The 18847-nt window shown below is 31.7% G+C and overlaps 1 protein-coding gene across 3 annotated transcripts in view; it reads left to right on the forward strand.

Annotated features, from left to right (window-relative positions):
* Positions 1-9368, forward strand: part of LOC139502742 (innexin unc-9-like) — a 49132-nt gene extending 39764 nt beyond the window's left edge. For all 3 annotated transcript variants that reach the window (XM_071292306.1, XM_071292305.1, XM_071292307.1), the window contains one exon: positions 1164-9368. In XM_071292306.1, the coding sequence (XP_071148407.1) occupies positions 1164-2373 (1210 nt within the window). In that variant the 3' untranslated portion in view covers positions 2374-9368. The remainder of the gene's footprint in view (positions 1-1163) is intronic.
* The last annotated feature ends 9479 nt before the right edge of the window (positions 9369-18847 follow it).

An 18847-nucleotide genomic window follows, 5' to 3' on the forward strand; every position in this document is an offset into this window, starting at 1 on the left:
TTTTCTTTAGGCTTTGTAAGCAGAAATTGGCAACACCACGAAATCAAAAATCCAGAAAAAAGCAAACAATTTTCAATCCACCAAAATTGATACCCACGAAAATAAATGAATCCACAGTATTAAGTATGGTGTTTCCAATAGATTTTTTATCAACCTTCTTAAAAATTCATGTGCTAGTCATGTAATTAAGGTTATTTAGAAATTGTGTGCTTTATTGTTAATCATTTTCTTGCACCAATCTAACCATTTGATTGACTATTGTCAAAACTAAATATTTCTGCTGAATTAACAAGCTTGTCTTATAAATGGTGTGTGCCTAGTGTGTGCTCTTTGATCATTTTCAATGTATACGAGTATCTGTGAAACTTCGATAGATAAAAAAGAAAGGAAGATGCCAAAAATTCTTTGAAATTATTGGTTTTTATATTATAATTATTTTTTTTTCTTTTTCGAAAATTTAACAGCTTTGTCAATTTTGATTGTGACTATCGACATTTTACCGTATTTGTATGTTACATTTTGTTTATTAATTTTTTATTTCAGAGCTAGGTAAGTTAATCTTTTGCTATTTAAATGATATAAAGACAGAATTACATCCTTAGTTTTAAACCGTCATCGTATTTTGAAGACTTCTATTTCTACAAGATTTATAAGTTAGGAGTTTTAATGACAATTTTGTATTAATAATCACCGTGATTGATTTTTTAAAAGTACGCCAAAACCTTCGCTAATGTAGATATTTATTTAACTCTATGGGTTTTGATTTAGCATTGCATTCATAAAAAAGGTTCATTATGATACTCTTGAAAAGAAAGTGTGCACAAAATACATCAAATACAAATTATATTGTTCGTTTCAGAATCTAACGGATTTTATTACGCAGGCTGAGAACTTATTCTTAAAAGTACCCAGAATATAAATGTAAAGTTATAAAGAATCGGTGATCAAAGTAATTGTTCTAAAAAGTGCGAATCATACAACTGGTAAATGGTAGTAGAAAATTTGTAATTGTTTTGGCATAAATTGTCTTTGGTTAATATCAAGCTTCTTCGATACATTTTATATTTTTCTTATTTGATCGATAGAATAAGCACGAATGAAACTTAATTAGACTCTTGTTTTCTATCTATATTCCTAACTTTTGTCATTTTCTCTTTATTTAGGTTAGACCATGTCTTAGGTACTGCCGGTCAAGCTGTCGGAATACGAGGTACATACGACGATGACTTCATCGATAGATTAAATCACAAATATACTGTGATGCTATTAGTGATATTTACGGTAATAGTGAGTACAAGTCAATATGTCGGCGATCCAATAGAATGTTGGTGTCCGACAGACTTTACGGAAAATCGAGTCGATTATACAAATTTCGTATGCTGGGTTTCGAATACTTATTATATTCCCATGCAGAATCAAATCCCTGCTCAGTACGACCAACGTAGAGAACAGGAACTTACATATTATCAATGGGTTCCACTTATTCTTCTTGTATGCTCAATGTTTTATAAGGTTCCCAGATTAATATACAAAGTTCTTAATTCATATTCCGGGATCAGCATAGATAAAATTAACGGGATGGCACGTGATACACAATACCTTGCACCGGAGGATCGGGAAAAGAAATTGAAGCATATATCCAAATACATGGGACAGTGGTTGAAATCTGCCTCACCACATAGGGCCGGTCTTTGTCCGAACCTGCGTACGCAGATAGGAAACGTCTGTTTCTTTCTTTGCGGACGTCATTTTGGAAATTATCTAACAACAGTGGCTATGGTATACAAGATATTATTTTTGGTAAACTCGATTGTAATGATGTATTTGATGAATTCATTTATGGGATCAAAATACAGTGTATACGGATTTGAAGTTCTAAATTCGCTCTATGAAGGAGAAGATTGGACCTATTCTCCTAGATTCCCACGTGTTACTCTCTGTGATTTCGAAATTCGTCAGATGACAAATTTACAACGATGGACTGTACAATGTGTGCTTCCTGTTAATCTTTTCAACGAAAAAATATTTATATTTCTGTGGTTTTGGATGGTTTTTATTGCCATTGCAAATGGTTTTGGTTGTTTGACTAATCTCTATGGATACCTTTTGCCTCATCATCGGCGTTCATACATACGAAAGTATCTTAAAATCAACGATCTTCACAAAAAGACTGATTCTGATAGACGAATCAGAGCAGACTTTGTAAAGGACTTCTTGAAACAGGATGGTATTTTCGTATTACGTCAAATAAGTAACAATGCCAATGACGTAATAGCTTCAGAGGTCATCAGATATTTATACCGAGATTTCTTAGAAAAATATAAACAAAGCGCAGACGATAACAGCAACATTGAAAATGCAGATTCAGTGTGATTTAATCAAATTTACTAGATAAAAACGAAATTGATTTCACGTGATATAACTAAGTGAGAAATATCTCACTAACAGAATGCCGTCCCGTTTAAGAGTATGTCCGGTGACTTAACTCATACGATTGTGCCTTATAAGATGCATGTACAATAACATTCATAAGAATAAGAGTGTTGAATTGGTATGATATGGTGCACTCGAATGATGGGACCAGATTCCAACCGCTTTGAAGCAAAATAATATTTGGAGGAAAAAGATTAGTCTGCGTTTTGTTTGCTCATATATTTGTTTATCTCTTCCTTTTTTAATTATTTTATGTTCATAACAGTTTAGTTTTTATTTTTAATTATGGGCAATTAGGGGGAATTCATTATTGGTTGAACTATCTTAGTTCCAGGTATTTAATCACAGACATGATCAATGCCAAAACATTGTTGCAGCAATTAAACTATGCATCATTGAAAAATGTTCATGAGTAGCAAGATAGCAGCATGACTTATATTCCATGATAAACATTCACCCATTTCATTTAAAATGATACAGAGTAGTTGATTTAACTATTGTGCCAAAACAAATTCATACTGATATTGCATCTCAAATCAGAGATTAGTAATTAGCATAAAATTTATATATCAACATGAAAATTTCCTTAGCTCAAGTACAGCCGAAGCGAGTAAAATATAATAATATTGTGAAACAAGGCTTGATCACGTATATGGCACTTGAATATAGTAAACGTTAAGTTGGTGAAAATAATTTTAGAAACCAAGGCTCCACTCCAAAATTTCAGTAGTAATTGAGTGTCCCTTGAGTCGGAATATCATGCTCAGTATATTTAGACAATCGCATGAAATTGTTAAGAAATTGCTCATTGAATATTATGACATCTGTCTTAATATGGAATAGAAACATGCAAGTTTATCCAAAAACCAACCATTGAAGTAATGATATAAGTACAACGATTAATGTATGTACTGTATACATGCTTACGTACATTGCTATTCCATTTTTGTTCTATATATAAATATATGTTTTGTTTTTAATACATGTAGTTAGAAAATAAGGTTGTGAACTAGATTTTGATTGAATGGATCAGTGTTTATGTGTGTCCCCAGATATATGTGCTATACTGTATTGCCAAAAATATTTTTCATTATTTCATCATGTGATGATTTCATTATACATATAACATTCAATATCGTGTTTGCTATTTTTCAACAGTTCAATATCAAATGAGTATTATATGCCATTATAGCTAAGACATCGAAATCAATCATTTACTACAAAACCTTTTAGTGTAATCGAAGTTCTGTTTAAGTGACTACTTTATAACTATTGATGCCTTAGAACAATTATGCAGTTATCAATAGTTTTCCTTTTTAATATGTATACAGGTTAGAACAGACATTTGGTTTTCCCCTTTTAAATAGTTTTATACTACTAATTGTTGGGGCCATTTAAAGCTTAATGTTCGTTATGAGCTAAGGCTCCGTGTTAAAGACCGTACTTTGACCTATTACTTTTGTGACTTGATGGAGAGTTATCCCATTGGCACTGATACCACATCTTCTTATGTCTATCAAATTCCGAATGCAGATCTGTCATAGAAACTACGAGTGTATTCTGATAATAACTATAAGGTAGCGATCAGTTTTTCTAAATTACATAAAGTTGTAGAAAAATATGTTTTCACCACTAATTTTTGGCTTTGTGCAATTAGGGTGCTGCCTCTTTGGCGTTATACTAGACCCCACATTGTCTTTAAATAGTATCTACAATCTAGAAAGACTCGTTTGAGTGCTTTGAAATTTAATCAAGAAAACACTCTTGGCGAGAAAAAAATGAACGCAACTCTAACTGGCTAGAGATATTCAGTAGTATATGTAATTAGTTTTATTCCTTGTCTCATGTGTAAAGAATGTTTAGAAATTGGGTGGGTTTTACTTTTTAATTTCTAAGTCTTCATATGTTGAAAGTTGCGTAAAGTCTACACATATCTATAATTTAAGTTTGCACCGTTTTTTATTGTAGATATTTCCATGGTAGATAACTATGTCATCTTGATTTGTAAGCTTTAAAAATTGTTAGACAATGCATGTTACTTCAGGGGATGTATTGAACATTTTTAAAACATCAAACATGTAACACAATATCAAACGTATGCAGTGCATTTCTATTCTGACGTAAAGCGAACGAAATTATAAATGCATAAAGGTATCGAACAAGTGTACTAGAAAAAAGCGTAATCTTCAAAATAAATTGTACTTCACGCTGTTTAAGTCGTCAATAAGTAACAATGAATTTTGTTTGGCTATAGATATCGGTTAATGTCTTATAAAACGCTATAATAACATTAAAATGCTTTTAGCCTGATTCTTTACAACAATATTTTCATTTGGGTTTGATCGACAAACATGGAGAGAAATGCAGAATATGATATACTTTTTTGTTCTCAATTTTTCTGGAGAATGATTAATTAAAGCGTTAATTATGTCTAGTATTCAATTGGATTTTAAAAACGTAAACCATAATGTTCGTTTGTTTAAAGATGTATTCAATCTTTTGGTACGCTTTTTCGTTTTTTTTTCTTTTTTTTCTTTTTATATCCCAACACTATTTTTAGTCTTAGACATTCCAGAATCCTAACTTGTTACATCAAACACTTTATTATGGACTTTCATTCGCGATGTTGATGGGAGACAGGTGAATTTTGAAAATAGATATTATGTCATTGTAAAATTTGCCCAACAATATCCTGGATTAAATTGTGTACAAAAGTGAAATTTGTTATCGCAAGAAATGATAAAGTCAGAGCGGCAACCTATCAATATGAATATTCCGTCCACACGAAATTCTGTAGGTCCCTCATAAAAACAATAGTTTGTCCTCTTACAAAATACTTCATGCATATTTGTAGTAAAACATTATTACAAAAAAAAATATAAGAGGAAATAGTTATTGTCTTTTTTTTGCCAGTGTTATTTGTTATCGGTACGGTGTCCTTTGTTACAATAATAAGTTTTATATATGATTAAGACTTCATCCCCATTAGTCGGGAATATTAAGTAAAAATCACATACTAGGTGGTGTATCTGAAAAATACCCACAATGAAGATGAATATTTATCTTATCTTTTTACTATGGTGATAAACCAATACGATTTTTCCAACTTTTTGTAAATTTTAAAAAGGGTAAAATGAATGTACAGATTGGTTGTTTTTCGGCACAGATGTAATGCATTGGCTGTTTGAGAATATATAATATGTATATTCTTTAAGAGATTGACAGTTTTCATTTCAACAGCATTTTAACTGAAGGGCATAACAAACCATTCTGGTTAGTGCAATTGGCATTTAACTCTCCTTTCTGGTGTCGTTTATTTTTTTCCATCTTAATTGTTGTTTTTTGTTTAACTTTTATATATCATTCCCCAAGAGTTTATATTTATGTCCGCTTTATTTATAGATCTTTGCGTTATATGTATTGTTTATAGTTGTTTGATTATTTTATTAACAAATAGTATTTATACAGCTGTTTAGTTTTTTGTCAGTATTTTATTGTTAGATTTATATATATATAACAGTTAAAGTATCGCTCTGTGATAACTTAATTTTGTTGATACATCTAATATTGGCTACTGGTTTGAAAATTATTATATGTACCCGAAAATGTAATGGTCGAATCATAATTGGAATTTGTTTTTATATTTTTGGCGACACAAAATAAAAGATATGGTTTCTGTGCCAAGTGAGCATGTAATGTATCTTTACAAAAAAATAATTAATAGTATAAACATGTTTTAATGCACAAATTCCAATAATAATAATAGTTTGCAAAACCATGAAATTAGAAATCCACGAACATACAAATTTGCTTTTATCCACGAAATTTGGTACCCACGAAAATAAATGAATCCATAGTATTAAGTAAATGCTTCAGATAATTCTCAATCAACTGCGCCGATCTCACGCACAAATTTGGCTATAACAAAATAATGGAAAATGTAAAATATAGCAATATGTTAAAGAGCCCCGTATATTAAATATAATGATTTCAAAACAACCCATCCCTAAGAGAGACAAAAGGGTCATTTTAGACTTTGCAATAAAACACTTTTGAAAGCTGCTTACTAAGTTATAATATTGAATTTGTTTTGTGTTATCTTTATGCCGGTTGTAAGCTTATATAACTTTGTCTTAAATAACCTAAAAATAACGTTTCGGGTAATTAAACTTCCGTACCGATTGATGCGATCATAACCTGCACAAAAGACGTTTTGTCAGTTTGAAAGTTAACTTGATACATTTAGACCAAACAAACGAGAAAAAATGTTCAATTGTAAACCTGACCGTAATCTTCTTTTTTTTTTTACTAACGCCTAAGGAACAGTCTGCTTTAAAGTTGAACTTGTGTAGCTTTTGGATCAGTCAGATCAGTAAATATGTCTGGTCATCAAGTTAACTTTCTGTACAGGTTATGACTGCACCCATTTGTATATGTATAGTTAAATATTAACATGGCCGTTTCAGAATCTAAAGGACTATTGGGTTATTTCATTGTTCGTATCCCAAAATGAAAACAACGTCACGACATTGGTTCAATGTCTATGGTTTTGCCCGTTTTCAACCAATCATGACGTTTTGGTGTACACTTTTGAAAATATTACCCAAAATGCAATAGATTCTGCAATGTCGAATTATAGCAAGACCTGGTCCGAATCTGTGATAGTTCTATAATTTATTGTATTTTCTGTACATTGTATATATATATATACTTTTATTTTTATTGTACAAAAAAAGAGCAATAGGAAAAGCAAAATTTAGTCCGATTAAGATTAAGTCTACGATAGTGTTTTGTTCATATTATTGACTTTTGACTCTGGAATTTATGTTTTTCGACCGATTTCTCTCTCTGTGGTAAGACACCTTTGTACACGGTCAAGTAACAGCAACTCAAAGAAGTTAAATCAAGCTTTTGATTGGTACAAATTAGGGGGTCAATTAACTATTTGATGTTTTCTATACACGACAAAATCTTTGGAAATAGTAATATTTCCCAACAAAACTCACCGATTATATGTTTGCTTTTCCTTATTCATGGGTTAATCCTACCTGACTAATTACTATGCAATCCTACCACCACCTTGGAAAAAATAGAAAATCCGGAGTCAAAAGTTGGTAGTCATTGGCAAAGGGAAACAATTTTAATTAAAGTGTGTAATAACAGTGTTAATTTGGTAATTGACAAATACACTATAGCCAATATTCAACTAAAAAAAAAATGTACACAGCACAAAGGAAATGATTTGTGTTCAAGTGTGTAATTACAGTATCAAATCTAAAATTGATAAATACATTATTGCCAATATCCAACTATAAAAAATGTACACAATTTTCTTACCAATATGATATCTTGTCAATTCAATACCTTTTTCAAGAAACATTAGCCTCTATCGTTCATTTATGTGTGCAACTTGGTATTTTATTTACATCATGCATGTTCATGGCTTAAAGAAATATGTTCTATAAAAATTAATATTGTGTTTATTATCATACGTAATGTAGGTTTTGTTTTGATGTGGGAGTTGTTAACTAAATACTACAGATATCATTTGAAGCTTTTGAGTGATAAGATATGATAATGTATTTCATCTTAAAACACATTTTGTTTCATCTTGAAGGGAAACATTTCATCATTCTCTAAAGGTTTCACACTGCATATAGATTGTTAATTATGTTTGTTCAAGCACTACAGAGAAAAATACAAGTGTTCATAAACTTGTGCAAAATAACTATAGGTAACAAAAAGTACACATTTGAAAAGATTATAATCCAATCCCCATTTTGATCCTCAATCTTCCTGAAGAACATATTGTAATTAGTAACACATTTGTTTGAACAGCTTCACGTGTGTATTTTTTTTACTTGCATAAACTAATTCTGATCTCAAAGAAAACAGTAAATGATTCATAATTGTAAATATATCATTTAAATGTATATCACTATCTTTTAAGAGTAATGACTTTTCTTCATAAAAAAAGAATAACCTTTTTTTCAAATTACTCCTAATTACTTTCAGAGGTGTCAGTTAAAGTCTGTTTTACAAAACAAAAATCATGTTATATATAGTATCCGTAATCATTTGTATCAAACTACAAGGCGAAATAATAAAAAGTCCATATAAGGAGGGTTTGGATTGTGGTTAATTCAAGAATTTTACATTTTAAAGGGGGTGAAATGATTCCAAAGAACTTGCTACAAGTAAGATTGTTGAAAAAGATTGATGGAAAGAGTATGATGATTTCGGTCTAGCTATGCGTCGGAGATACTCTTTTTATAATATACTTATAAGTTTAAGAAAAGAAAGTAAACAGTGTTTAGCCTTTTATAAATCTCCTGTTTGTTGCAGAAGAAGTCTTCGGCTGTTGTCTACTCTATGGTCGGGTTGTTGTCGCTTTGACACATTCCCCATTTCCTTTCTCAATTTATTAAAAAAAGATATGTTGTAATAAAATTCTTGTAAACTTCAATGGAAAAAATACTCTATTGACTATACATGTTGTCTGTGCCAGGCGTCCTCTATTCACGGTTTCAATGTTCTTGTGTAATACTTGAAATATTACCAACATTACCTCTGTTACTCTGTATATGTTAAACTAAAAAGTCAGTTCCTTTATTTGAAAATACAAAAATTCGTAAAATACACCTTTTTTTTTCCTTTTCTGTTTTTAAATTTGAAATTGCTTGTTTTGTCATCATTTGTAGATTAGAAAATATACTAAAATAATTTCATTTGTGATTAACTTACTGCGGAATGACTATATCGAGTGTGTTTCAAAGCTGTAGATACAATGCCAAAAGTTTATGATTGTGTTGAAATATTTTTAGACTTAATATACATTCACATGTAGACTATGCAATATGGTGTAAATAATAATTATCAATATTTATTCATTATTTTTTCAATCATAATGTAAATAAAATTCATTAATTTTGTAATGGTGTCTTGTTATTGTTTTATTTGCCTTATATTGTTTAGACAACAAAAGAGACATAATATAACAATAACAACAAAGAGACTGAAACAACAACAAATTAAAGAGAAATTCAACAACTACAAAACATTACTATGCAATAACAACAACAACCTAAGAGACAAAATAGAACAACACAAGATACACAATTAAACATAAAAAAAGACAAATTACAAAACAACAATAACAAAGAAGCTCAGACGTTACTTTTCTGATATGGATAAAACATCATTTGGAGTTTACTTAATAAGACAACAACAAATAATTATCAGTGACAATCCAATCAAAAATCAAAAAGACTAAATAAAGTATACGACGTTGAAGAGCATTTATGACTCAAATGTCTGAAAGGTTTTGCCAAATACAAACAAACATAATCTGTTTTGGAGGAGAAAACCCTTAGTATTTTGAATTCAAAGTTTTGTTAACTAATTTGCAGTTAATCTATTCATATGACCATATCATTGATAAGTCATGTCAACATAGAAGTTCTGGCACAATACTGGTTTGCAAAAAGGTTTGGAGTTGTTTTACAAGCTCTTCTCACATGTTTTACTACCTTTGATACCAATTTTACTAGTTTCCAGATCGATTGTGCAGCTATGTGGGTGGATTACAACTCTTGTTTTGAAGTTAAACCAATGTTACACACTTTACAGAAGGTTGCCTTCAGCAACAAAATTGGTTCACAATTTCCGTAGTTATAGTAGTTTTATATAAGTTTACCTGATATAATCTAACAAAATGACCAGCTGATCTGCAAGGTGTTCCATCATCTTTCCACTATACATCATGTGATGAATTACAGATTAACCTAAACCATTCAAACGGAATAATGAAATGTAGTTGAACAACGCAGACATAGGTGACATTATGTCATAAGAAATTGGTTCAAATTGCACTCAGTATAGGTAAAAATAAAAAGCTACCAGACATGTGAATGTCTAAAAAAAAAAGCAACAGTAGCATACCTCTGTATAAAAGTGATGAATCGAATGAGAGAAGACAAATCCGGGTTAGAAAATGAAACAGAGGAAAATATATTTCAAAACATGTGATAGGGAGGATGTACATGAAGCAATGTCGAATTCAAAATTCAAAATTTATATTTGTTTAAAAGTCTATCTCAATTTGCAGATTTTTCATAAAAATAAAACCGTTTCAAAAATCAGTAATACACATTTTCACACGGGTACGCCTTTAAAGAACCGTTCTTAATTTAAACTGATCTGAATTAATACCTTAAACAAACAAGATTTGGTTAACCAGTTATTTAATAATTGTGTTATGTCTTTACTGACAAAAGGGATTAAAATCATGTATTTTAAATATAATCTAGAGTCAGAATCGTACTATCTTTTTTAATGAAATAGTGTGTATACAGATAAAGATATTAGTAATTAAATTAAGCATTGTGTTGGTCTGTAACTTGATATTGAGTTTGGGATTGAATATTATTAAATACCAAATATGGACACCCACAGAAAAATAACTATAATCAAACTGCAGGAACGTCTTTTTTTGGGGGGGGGATTTTTTTTGTATCATAGTCATTTCTCAATAATTTTCCTTCCTCAACAGTGCTAAGAGCCGACATAGGGTCGTGACATCAACAAAAAGCAGTAATAAAGAACAAAATATTACTAAACGGAGCCTAAAAAAATTAAACATTTACAAAAGAGCATGCAATGTGACTTTGTCATAAGCAGCAGCAACATAGTTTTTGCAAAATTTATATGAAAATGTAAGCCTAAACAGGTGTTTAATTCGGAAGCAGTGGATATAGGGCATCTTATAATCTTGGAGTTCACAAAAAAATCAAAGAATGAAAAAAAAACTTTTTAACGTTTTCTTTCCACTGATCTGTTAGGCTAATTTGAATTATATACATCATACAATGCGTGGTTCTGCTGTGCTGATTTTGTGTGCTGAGGATGTTTTACGTGTTCGTTTTTATTCTGTGTTGACATGTATGTCAATTATATGGTCATTTTTTTATGAATTTACTGTTTGCAAAAGTATGAATTATTCTAAATACTAAGGAATTTCTTATCCCAGGCAAATAACATTAGCCGTATTTGATGTTCTTATCCAAGACATAGATTACCTTAGCCGTATTTGGAACAACTTTTTGGAATTTTGGATCCTCAATGCTCTTCAACTTTGTACTTGTTTGGCTTTATAAATATTTCGATATGAGCGTCACTGATGGGTCTTATGTAGACGAAACGCGCGTCTGGCAACTAAATTATAATCCTGGTACCTTTGATAACTATTTAAACCACTGGGTCGATGCCACTGCTGGTGGGCGTTTCTTCCCCGAGGGTATCACCAGCCCAGTAGTCAACATTTCGGTGTTGACATGAATATCAATAATGTGATCATTTTTATAAATTTCTGGTTTACAAAACTTTGAATTTTACGAAAAATTAAGGATTTTCTTATCCAAGGCATAGATTATCTTAGCCGTATTTGGCACAACTTTTTGGAATTTTGGATCCTCAATGCTCTTCAACTTTTAACTTGTTTGGTTTTATAAATATTTTGATATGAGCTTCACTGGTGAGTCTTATGTGGACGAAATACGCGTCTTGCGTATTAAATTATAAGACTGGTACCTTTAATAACTATTAGCATGTCGTAATAATCTACTGTATTGTTAATTTGTGTATTTCTCTATCCTGAATATTTTTTCATTTATTTGTATTGTATTCCTTCCATGTGATGTTATCATTTTAGTGTTATATTTAACATTGCCATAAAAGCGGGTGGTTTGGGTAGCCACAAAATCTGGTTCAACCCACAATGTTTTCTTAAAATATCCTGTACCATGTCAGGAAAATAGTAATTGTGTTGCATTTTCGTTTGCTTTTTTGTTGACCTTAACTAGTATTTCTGTTTCGTTGTTTCCATTAATTATTGATGTGTTTCCCTCAGTTTTAGTTTATAACCCGGATTTGTTTTCTCTCATTCGATTTATTACGTTCGAACAGCGGTATACTACTGTTGCCTTTATTTTCACACAGAGAATATGAGCCCATATCCCCTGTAAAGCGCGAATATCAATTAAATCATATTAGAGTGTCCGAATTTCAATATTAATTATAAGTCTGAAATTCGCTTTTTGTTCACTGCAGGGAATGTAGGCTATCATACTCTGTCAAAGAAGACTATCAAATTGCTCGATTAACTGGTTTAATATCATAATCAATTTGAATATCATTCCTTGGGTACATTCATGTTTACAAATTCAATTAAATGTATAACATGCAATATTAAAAAGAATATCGACGGATATAAGATGAAAGGATTTTGATTAGTTTATATACATAATCTAGTTTATAAAGAGTAGAACCCTTTTTCCTTCAATAGTTTACACATGTTCAATAAAATTTCTTGAGACATTTGTGTAGCAATTAAAATAAGATTACAAGACATTAGTAATACCATTTTTATTTTCTTTCATAGTGTGTCTCTATATACGTAGTGGTGCATGAGAGGTTCGATCTGGTTGAAATAAAAGTAAGTGAATTGTATTTACATACAATCAGTACATATAAGCATACACCATACAAACAAAAACATAAAACAATTCACCAAAATTATCAACAAACTCCAAAGCAAATATAAATCGTAGACAAAAAACATAAATTAGAAAGGAAGCAAATAAATCAGGCCATCAGAAACAGAATTCAAATTAGCAAAAAAAAAAACAAGTCATAAATTGAAATAAGCCCACAGTAACAAACTAAAACACAGTGTTATACATTTACAAAATGTAAAGGTGTCAGACCACCAATTACGCCCTCCAATTTAGAACGTACTATGTAAAAGTAGCCTTACTCTGTTACAAAATAGTGCTGTTGGTGTCATTCTTTACTTAAAGTAACCAACAAATTTACAGAAATGAAACATTTTATGAAAGAGAAACATTTAAACCATTTTGAGCCAAAATTTACTTGTCTATGAGTTTGCATTAAAATATCAGGATCAATTCGCTGCATTGTATACTAAGTTCAAATTTGCCAGAAACTAGGAGTTATTTTGGTATTACCTGTGTTCAGACTTTTCTTATAAGACTTTAGAGGTAGGTTGAAACTTGACATGTAGAAAGCTAATACATGTACAATTCACGATATACCTGGTTTATTTTGAATTAAACGTAAGGTAACATATTTAGAAAAATGTGAAAATTGCATAATTTGGTTGAACAGATAGGGATTTTTTATTGGTGGTCTGACACCTAAACGCAACCGAAACAGTTACTATATATATTTTACTATTCTCGCGCATGACGTGTATTGGCAGAATATGTTTGCTTGCAATAAAAGGACACTCAGAAATATCATAACCAAAACGCACTTATCTTTGACACGCAATGTATACATTAAATATACTTTTATATATTGAGTTTCTCTGTGCGTATTATTGTGCGTTTGTTTTTCTACATTGGCTCGAGGTATAGGGGAGGGTTGAGATCTCAAAAAAAGCTTGTTTAACCCCGCCGCAAATTTGCGCCTGTCCCAAGTCAGGAGCGTCTGGCTTTTGTTAGTCTGGTATAATTTTTAATTTTAGTTTCTTGTGTATAATTCGGAGTTTAGTATGACGTCAATTTACACTGAACTAGTATAATTATGTATATTTGTTAAGGGGCCAGCTGAGGGACGCCTCCGGGTGCGGGAGTTTCTTGCTACATTGAACACCCTTTGGTGGCCTTAGGCTGTTGTCTGCTCTATGGTCGGGTTGTTGTCGCTTTGACACATTCCCTATTTCCATTCTCAATTTTTTTTAAATCGATGATGGCTCTAAAACGTGACAAAAGACTTAATTATGTGAAGCTCGCATTTGAGATGCTTCAATTTTTGCCGGTGACCAATAATTTTGCAATATCATACATGACTCCCGTCACTGACGTCACTATTTGCACCCTGACCTGTAATATGTCTGCCTGATGTAATAATTATGTTTTATTTACATATTTTACTTACAGCAATGCCACTTCAAAGAGATTTTAAATCGAGATATAACGTAACCAATTTAAGTTTATCAGATTCAATCAGACATTTGCCATGATAATTACTGATTGTTTTGTGGTAATTAAGACAAGGTTAAATGAGCATTGAGATGATATTTAGGTCAAACAGGCAAACATATTGTTTACGGGTGTACGTATTTCATCTGAGACAACTGTATTTTTACAGATGTTCAAATCAACAAGTAGAACAAATTAAGGTTAAAAACTGTGACAAACACTTGAACTCGGATATTAGCAAGTTAGACCGATTTGTCGGACGTTAAACATCTCCTGTTATGCATGCATCCTCCGCAAAGCAATTCCGCCACTTCTTTTCATCATTATTCTCCCTTGTTTATTTCGATTGTCCTTTATTCTGCTCATTTTTTATCATTATTCTCTATTGCTTATTTCGATTGTCCTTTATTCTGCTCATTTTTTTTATCATTATTCTCTATTGTTTATTTCGATTGTCCTTTATTCTGCTCATTTTTTATCATTATTTATTCTGTAAACCCCATCGAGACTCTATGATATACTATTCTGTAAACCCCATCCAGACTCTATGATATACTATTCTGTAAACCCCATCCAGACTCTATGATATACTATGCTGTAAACCCCATCCAGACTCTATGATATACTATTCTGTAAATCCCATCCAGACTCTATGATATACTATTCTGTAAACCCCATCCAGACTCTATGATATACTATTATGTAAACCCCATCCAGACTCTATGATATACTATTCTGTAAACCCCATCCAGACTCTATGATATACTATTCTGTAAACCCTATCCAGACTCTATGAAATACTATGATTGTACTATTAAAGAGAAAACTTATAACCGGCAGGCACAACTTTGAAATGATCCTTTAACATGAAGATGAGAAGATTGAGAACTCACAAACACGTAAGTCTATAAGTCCATGTCCAAAGCCATATGGTCCTGTAGCTATAGTATCAAGAAACTTAAGTTTTCTTAAAATACCAAATGGTTGTCATGCATGTTTTGAAGTCTTAGTGTATTGTTGCAATGTAAATAAATGTGGTTTTTTTCTCTTTTAAATTGTTTCACGGTTAGTCAATCTGCATAGGGGTGTTTACTATACGGGGGTTGGCTTTTTCAAAGCATACATCGACCAGAAAGTGTTCACATCTTTTCAGATGGTTTTTGGAATAGTTGTTCAATAGCAAAAAAAAAAGTGTTTTGTTCTCCATATTCTCATGTTTAAAAAAACAGTTGATAAATAAAAAATAAAAATAAAGTTCTGCATTTTAGATTTGAGTATTTACAAAATTAAATTTTTATAAACAAAAACATAAATATGTAAAAAATTTTACATGTAGACATACCCACATCCGCGACACAATGACAAGCAAACCACAAATGTATGAGAAGTTGCTACCAACAAACCCCTTACCCATAAAACATTATACGTTACAAATGTATTACTAAACTAAATGATAGATGAATTTGCTACAACTCTACTGTTTATAACTATTTGAATTTCTTCAGCGGTTTACGACATATAAAAAAGAAGATGGGGTATAATTTCCAATGACAAAAAGCTATCCAGTCCACCAAAATGTAAATGAGGTAGTTTTAAGCAATTATAAGCCACTGTACAGCTCTCAACAACGAAAAACCCATGTATGTTACCATTAGCATATCTTGTAACTGGTACATCGATGGCTAAGTGGTTCAGATATTTGAGCTATAGTGATCTTTCCTGTTGCTAAGACTTTCTCCACCAATCTAAATGATTTATTGAGTAATTATGAAAAGCTAAATAAAGCCATAATTATACATTGCGCTGACAAATACACTCATAAAATATGCAGTCTTTGTAGAATAGAGAAACGAAACGTGGATTTTTAAAAGAGACAACAATCAGACCACAGAACATAAAACACCACAGTAACCAATGGTTCTGCAGCGCAGCGAAAAAATCCCGTAGCCGGAGTCAGGCTTCAGTTGGAACCCTAAACAATAATATATACTAGTTCATCGAAATGAACTTAACTCTTAAACATGCAAATAAACCAAAATTAAGAAAAAAGACAAGAATACCAAAGGTTAAAGGTTCCTCACGAGCGCAAACATTCGGCGTAGATAAACATGTTTGGCGCGATATCAACCCTCCCCTAGAATCTGTAGCCAGTGAGGAATAAACACACTCTCACCAGTTCAGTAAACCTTATTAGTTATTGGGCTTAATTAAAGATTACATTTTATTTTCCCATCGTTTAAGCGTACAATTTGGGTTATTTTGTGCCTAGTACGATTTTAAATATGTTGGAGTCTGTTATCGTTTTCTATAAAGGAAAATCAGTCGGACAATTTCGTGAAAGTGAAATTGAAGTTCCACTAATTAAAATAAACCTACATAACAGTTTCTTATCAAACCAGTGCTAATGTTGTCAGAGACAAGCAAGACTAATCAACAGTTTTATCGAATGTGTGTAAAGGTTATACATATATATATTAAGATCTAATTAAAATTTTGAATATTATTTTTCTATGTATACCTATTGATTTTGTTATCAGCAAATTGAAAACATACTAGATATAACACATGCGTACTTTCACGATGCCACAATCTTTCTATACATTGTACCTATTATAGTTTGGCATTGCACGAGATCATTTTTTCTCTGACCATTGCAATAAATGGGATATTTACTCTAAATTCATGAGATGTTGGATGTGTACTGATTGATATTTCAGTCTTATTCAAATTATTCTTTAAGTAGTTGTTATTGGCTTTCAGCTAGCTGTCAGTAATTGCAAGTACTCTCTGATTTTTTTTGGTCTATTTTGTTTTCATTAAGGCAGCAACCATTTGATTTTCGGGGGGCGGGGGGGGGGGGGGGGGGGGGGGTGGGGGCGCTATGGGTTTTTTTTTCTGGACAATTTTTTTTTTTCCGCGATAAGTCGAAAACATTTTTTTTCTTTCAATTTTAGCATTACATATAGTGGCAGCTGAGGGTGAAACAAACAAATTTTTTTTCTCAGAATCAAAAACAATTTATTTTTTTCTCCAAAAACTGGAAACAAACTTTTTTTTCCAAAAAAAAATTATAGCCCCCCCCCCCCCCCCCCCCCCCCCAGAAAATCAAATGGTTGCTGCCTAATGATTGAACGATATACATATACCCTGTCACGTTCTCTGTGTGTATTTGTTTGAGTGATGCTTTTATTTGTATCGATCTGATGACGAGTTAATTAAGCCTTTTCAGCTGATTTTTATAGTTTATTCTCATATGTTGTGATACAACGCCACTGTCCCAGGTACAGGGATGGTTGAGCGCTCAGACACATGTTTAACTCCGTCATATCGTATATGTTCTAGTCCATGCAAGTCAGGAGCCTGCAGTTTTGTGGTGTTGTTGGTTCATGTCTGCCAAATGTGTTTTCGTAAATTGTTCCGTTATTAATTAAGCCGTTGGTTTTCTCAATTGAATTATATCATATTTGTCCTGTTCTGGTCCTTTCAAAACCGACCACGCAGTATGCGTATTGTTCATTGGATTGTATGTTGCCTTACATCCAGTGGCAAATATTTCATGCATGTTCAAGACAATTGTCTCATTGGGAATCATACCACCTCATTTCAAAAGTAATTTTTATACAGATGTATTATAATTTCTTGTGTTATATTGCCACCATATCGCACTGACAGACATAGTCCTATAATATAAGACTTTGTAGGTACATACCTTTCGTGGTTCAGCATTGATACAGGGTAGTACAAAACATATCCGATGAAAACTTTGAACGCAAACGACATGAACGTTCGAAGTCTTACAAAATATGACTATGACAGATAAGGCCGTTACGGTATCTTACAGCTAATTTCATGCCTATTTTAATGATTAAACATGTTTATACTCGTCAAATAGTTGACTTTCTGTGAACAGTGTTTCTGGTAATTTCACATTGACTCAAATGTAAAAATTGTGTGGAAACGTCAAAAGGGACATAACTCGAATTCGAATGTTTAGCCGGTTAGCATGTATAGTTATTGCCATTTGGGTAATCAAAGTTCGATGATCTAATTATAAAAATCTATATCATTTAACGGACAATAGCAATGTGCTTCGATATTAAAAAAAAACTGTAAAAGACTACTGTGAATGATAATTGTATATAAATCAATCTTCATAAAATTATCCAATAGAGAGTTTTATCTAAATAAATAAGAATATTAATTTCCAAAATTTAATAGTGGTCCTGATCAGTCAGTTTAGGTTCTTTTCTTTTATTTTACATGTGCTTTTTCGCATTCCGTAACAAAGCTGTTCGAGAAAAATATTTCATTAATATGGGCTATATATGTAAAGAAGTTAAAGCAAACTGGCCGTCAGTAGTTGCAACCTTTTCACACATTTTTATTTGTCTTTAAGGGCGTTACCATTTGAT

Source organism: Mytilus edulis, chromosome 14 (assembly GCF_963676685.1).
Source record: "Mytilus edulis chromosome 14, xbMytEdul2.2, whole genome shotgun sequence".
NCBI classification, from domain to species: domain Eukaryota; kingdom Metazoa; phylum Mollusca; class Bivalvia; order Mytilida; family Mytilidae; genus Mytilus; species Mytilus edulis.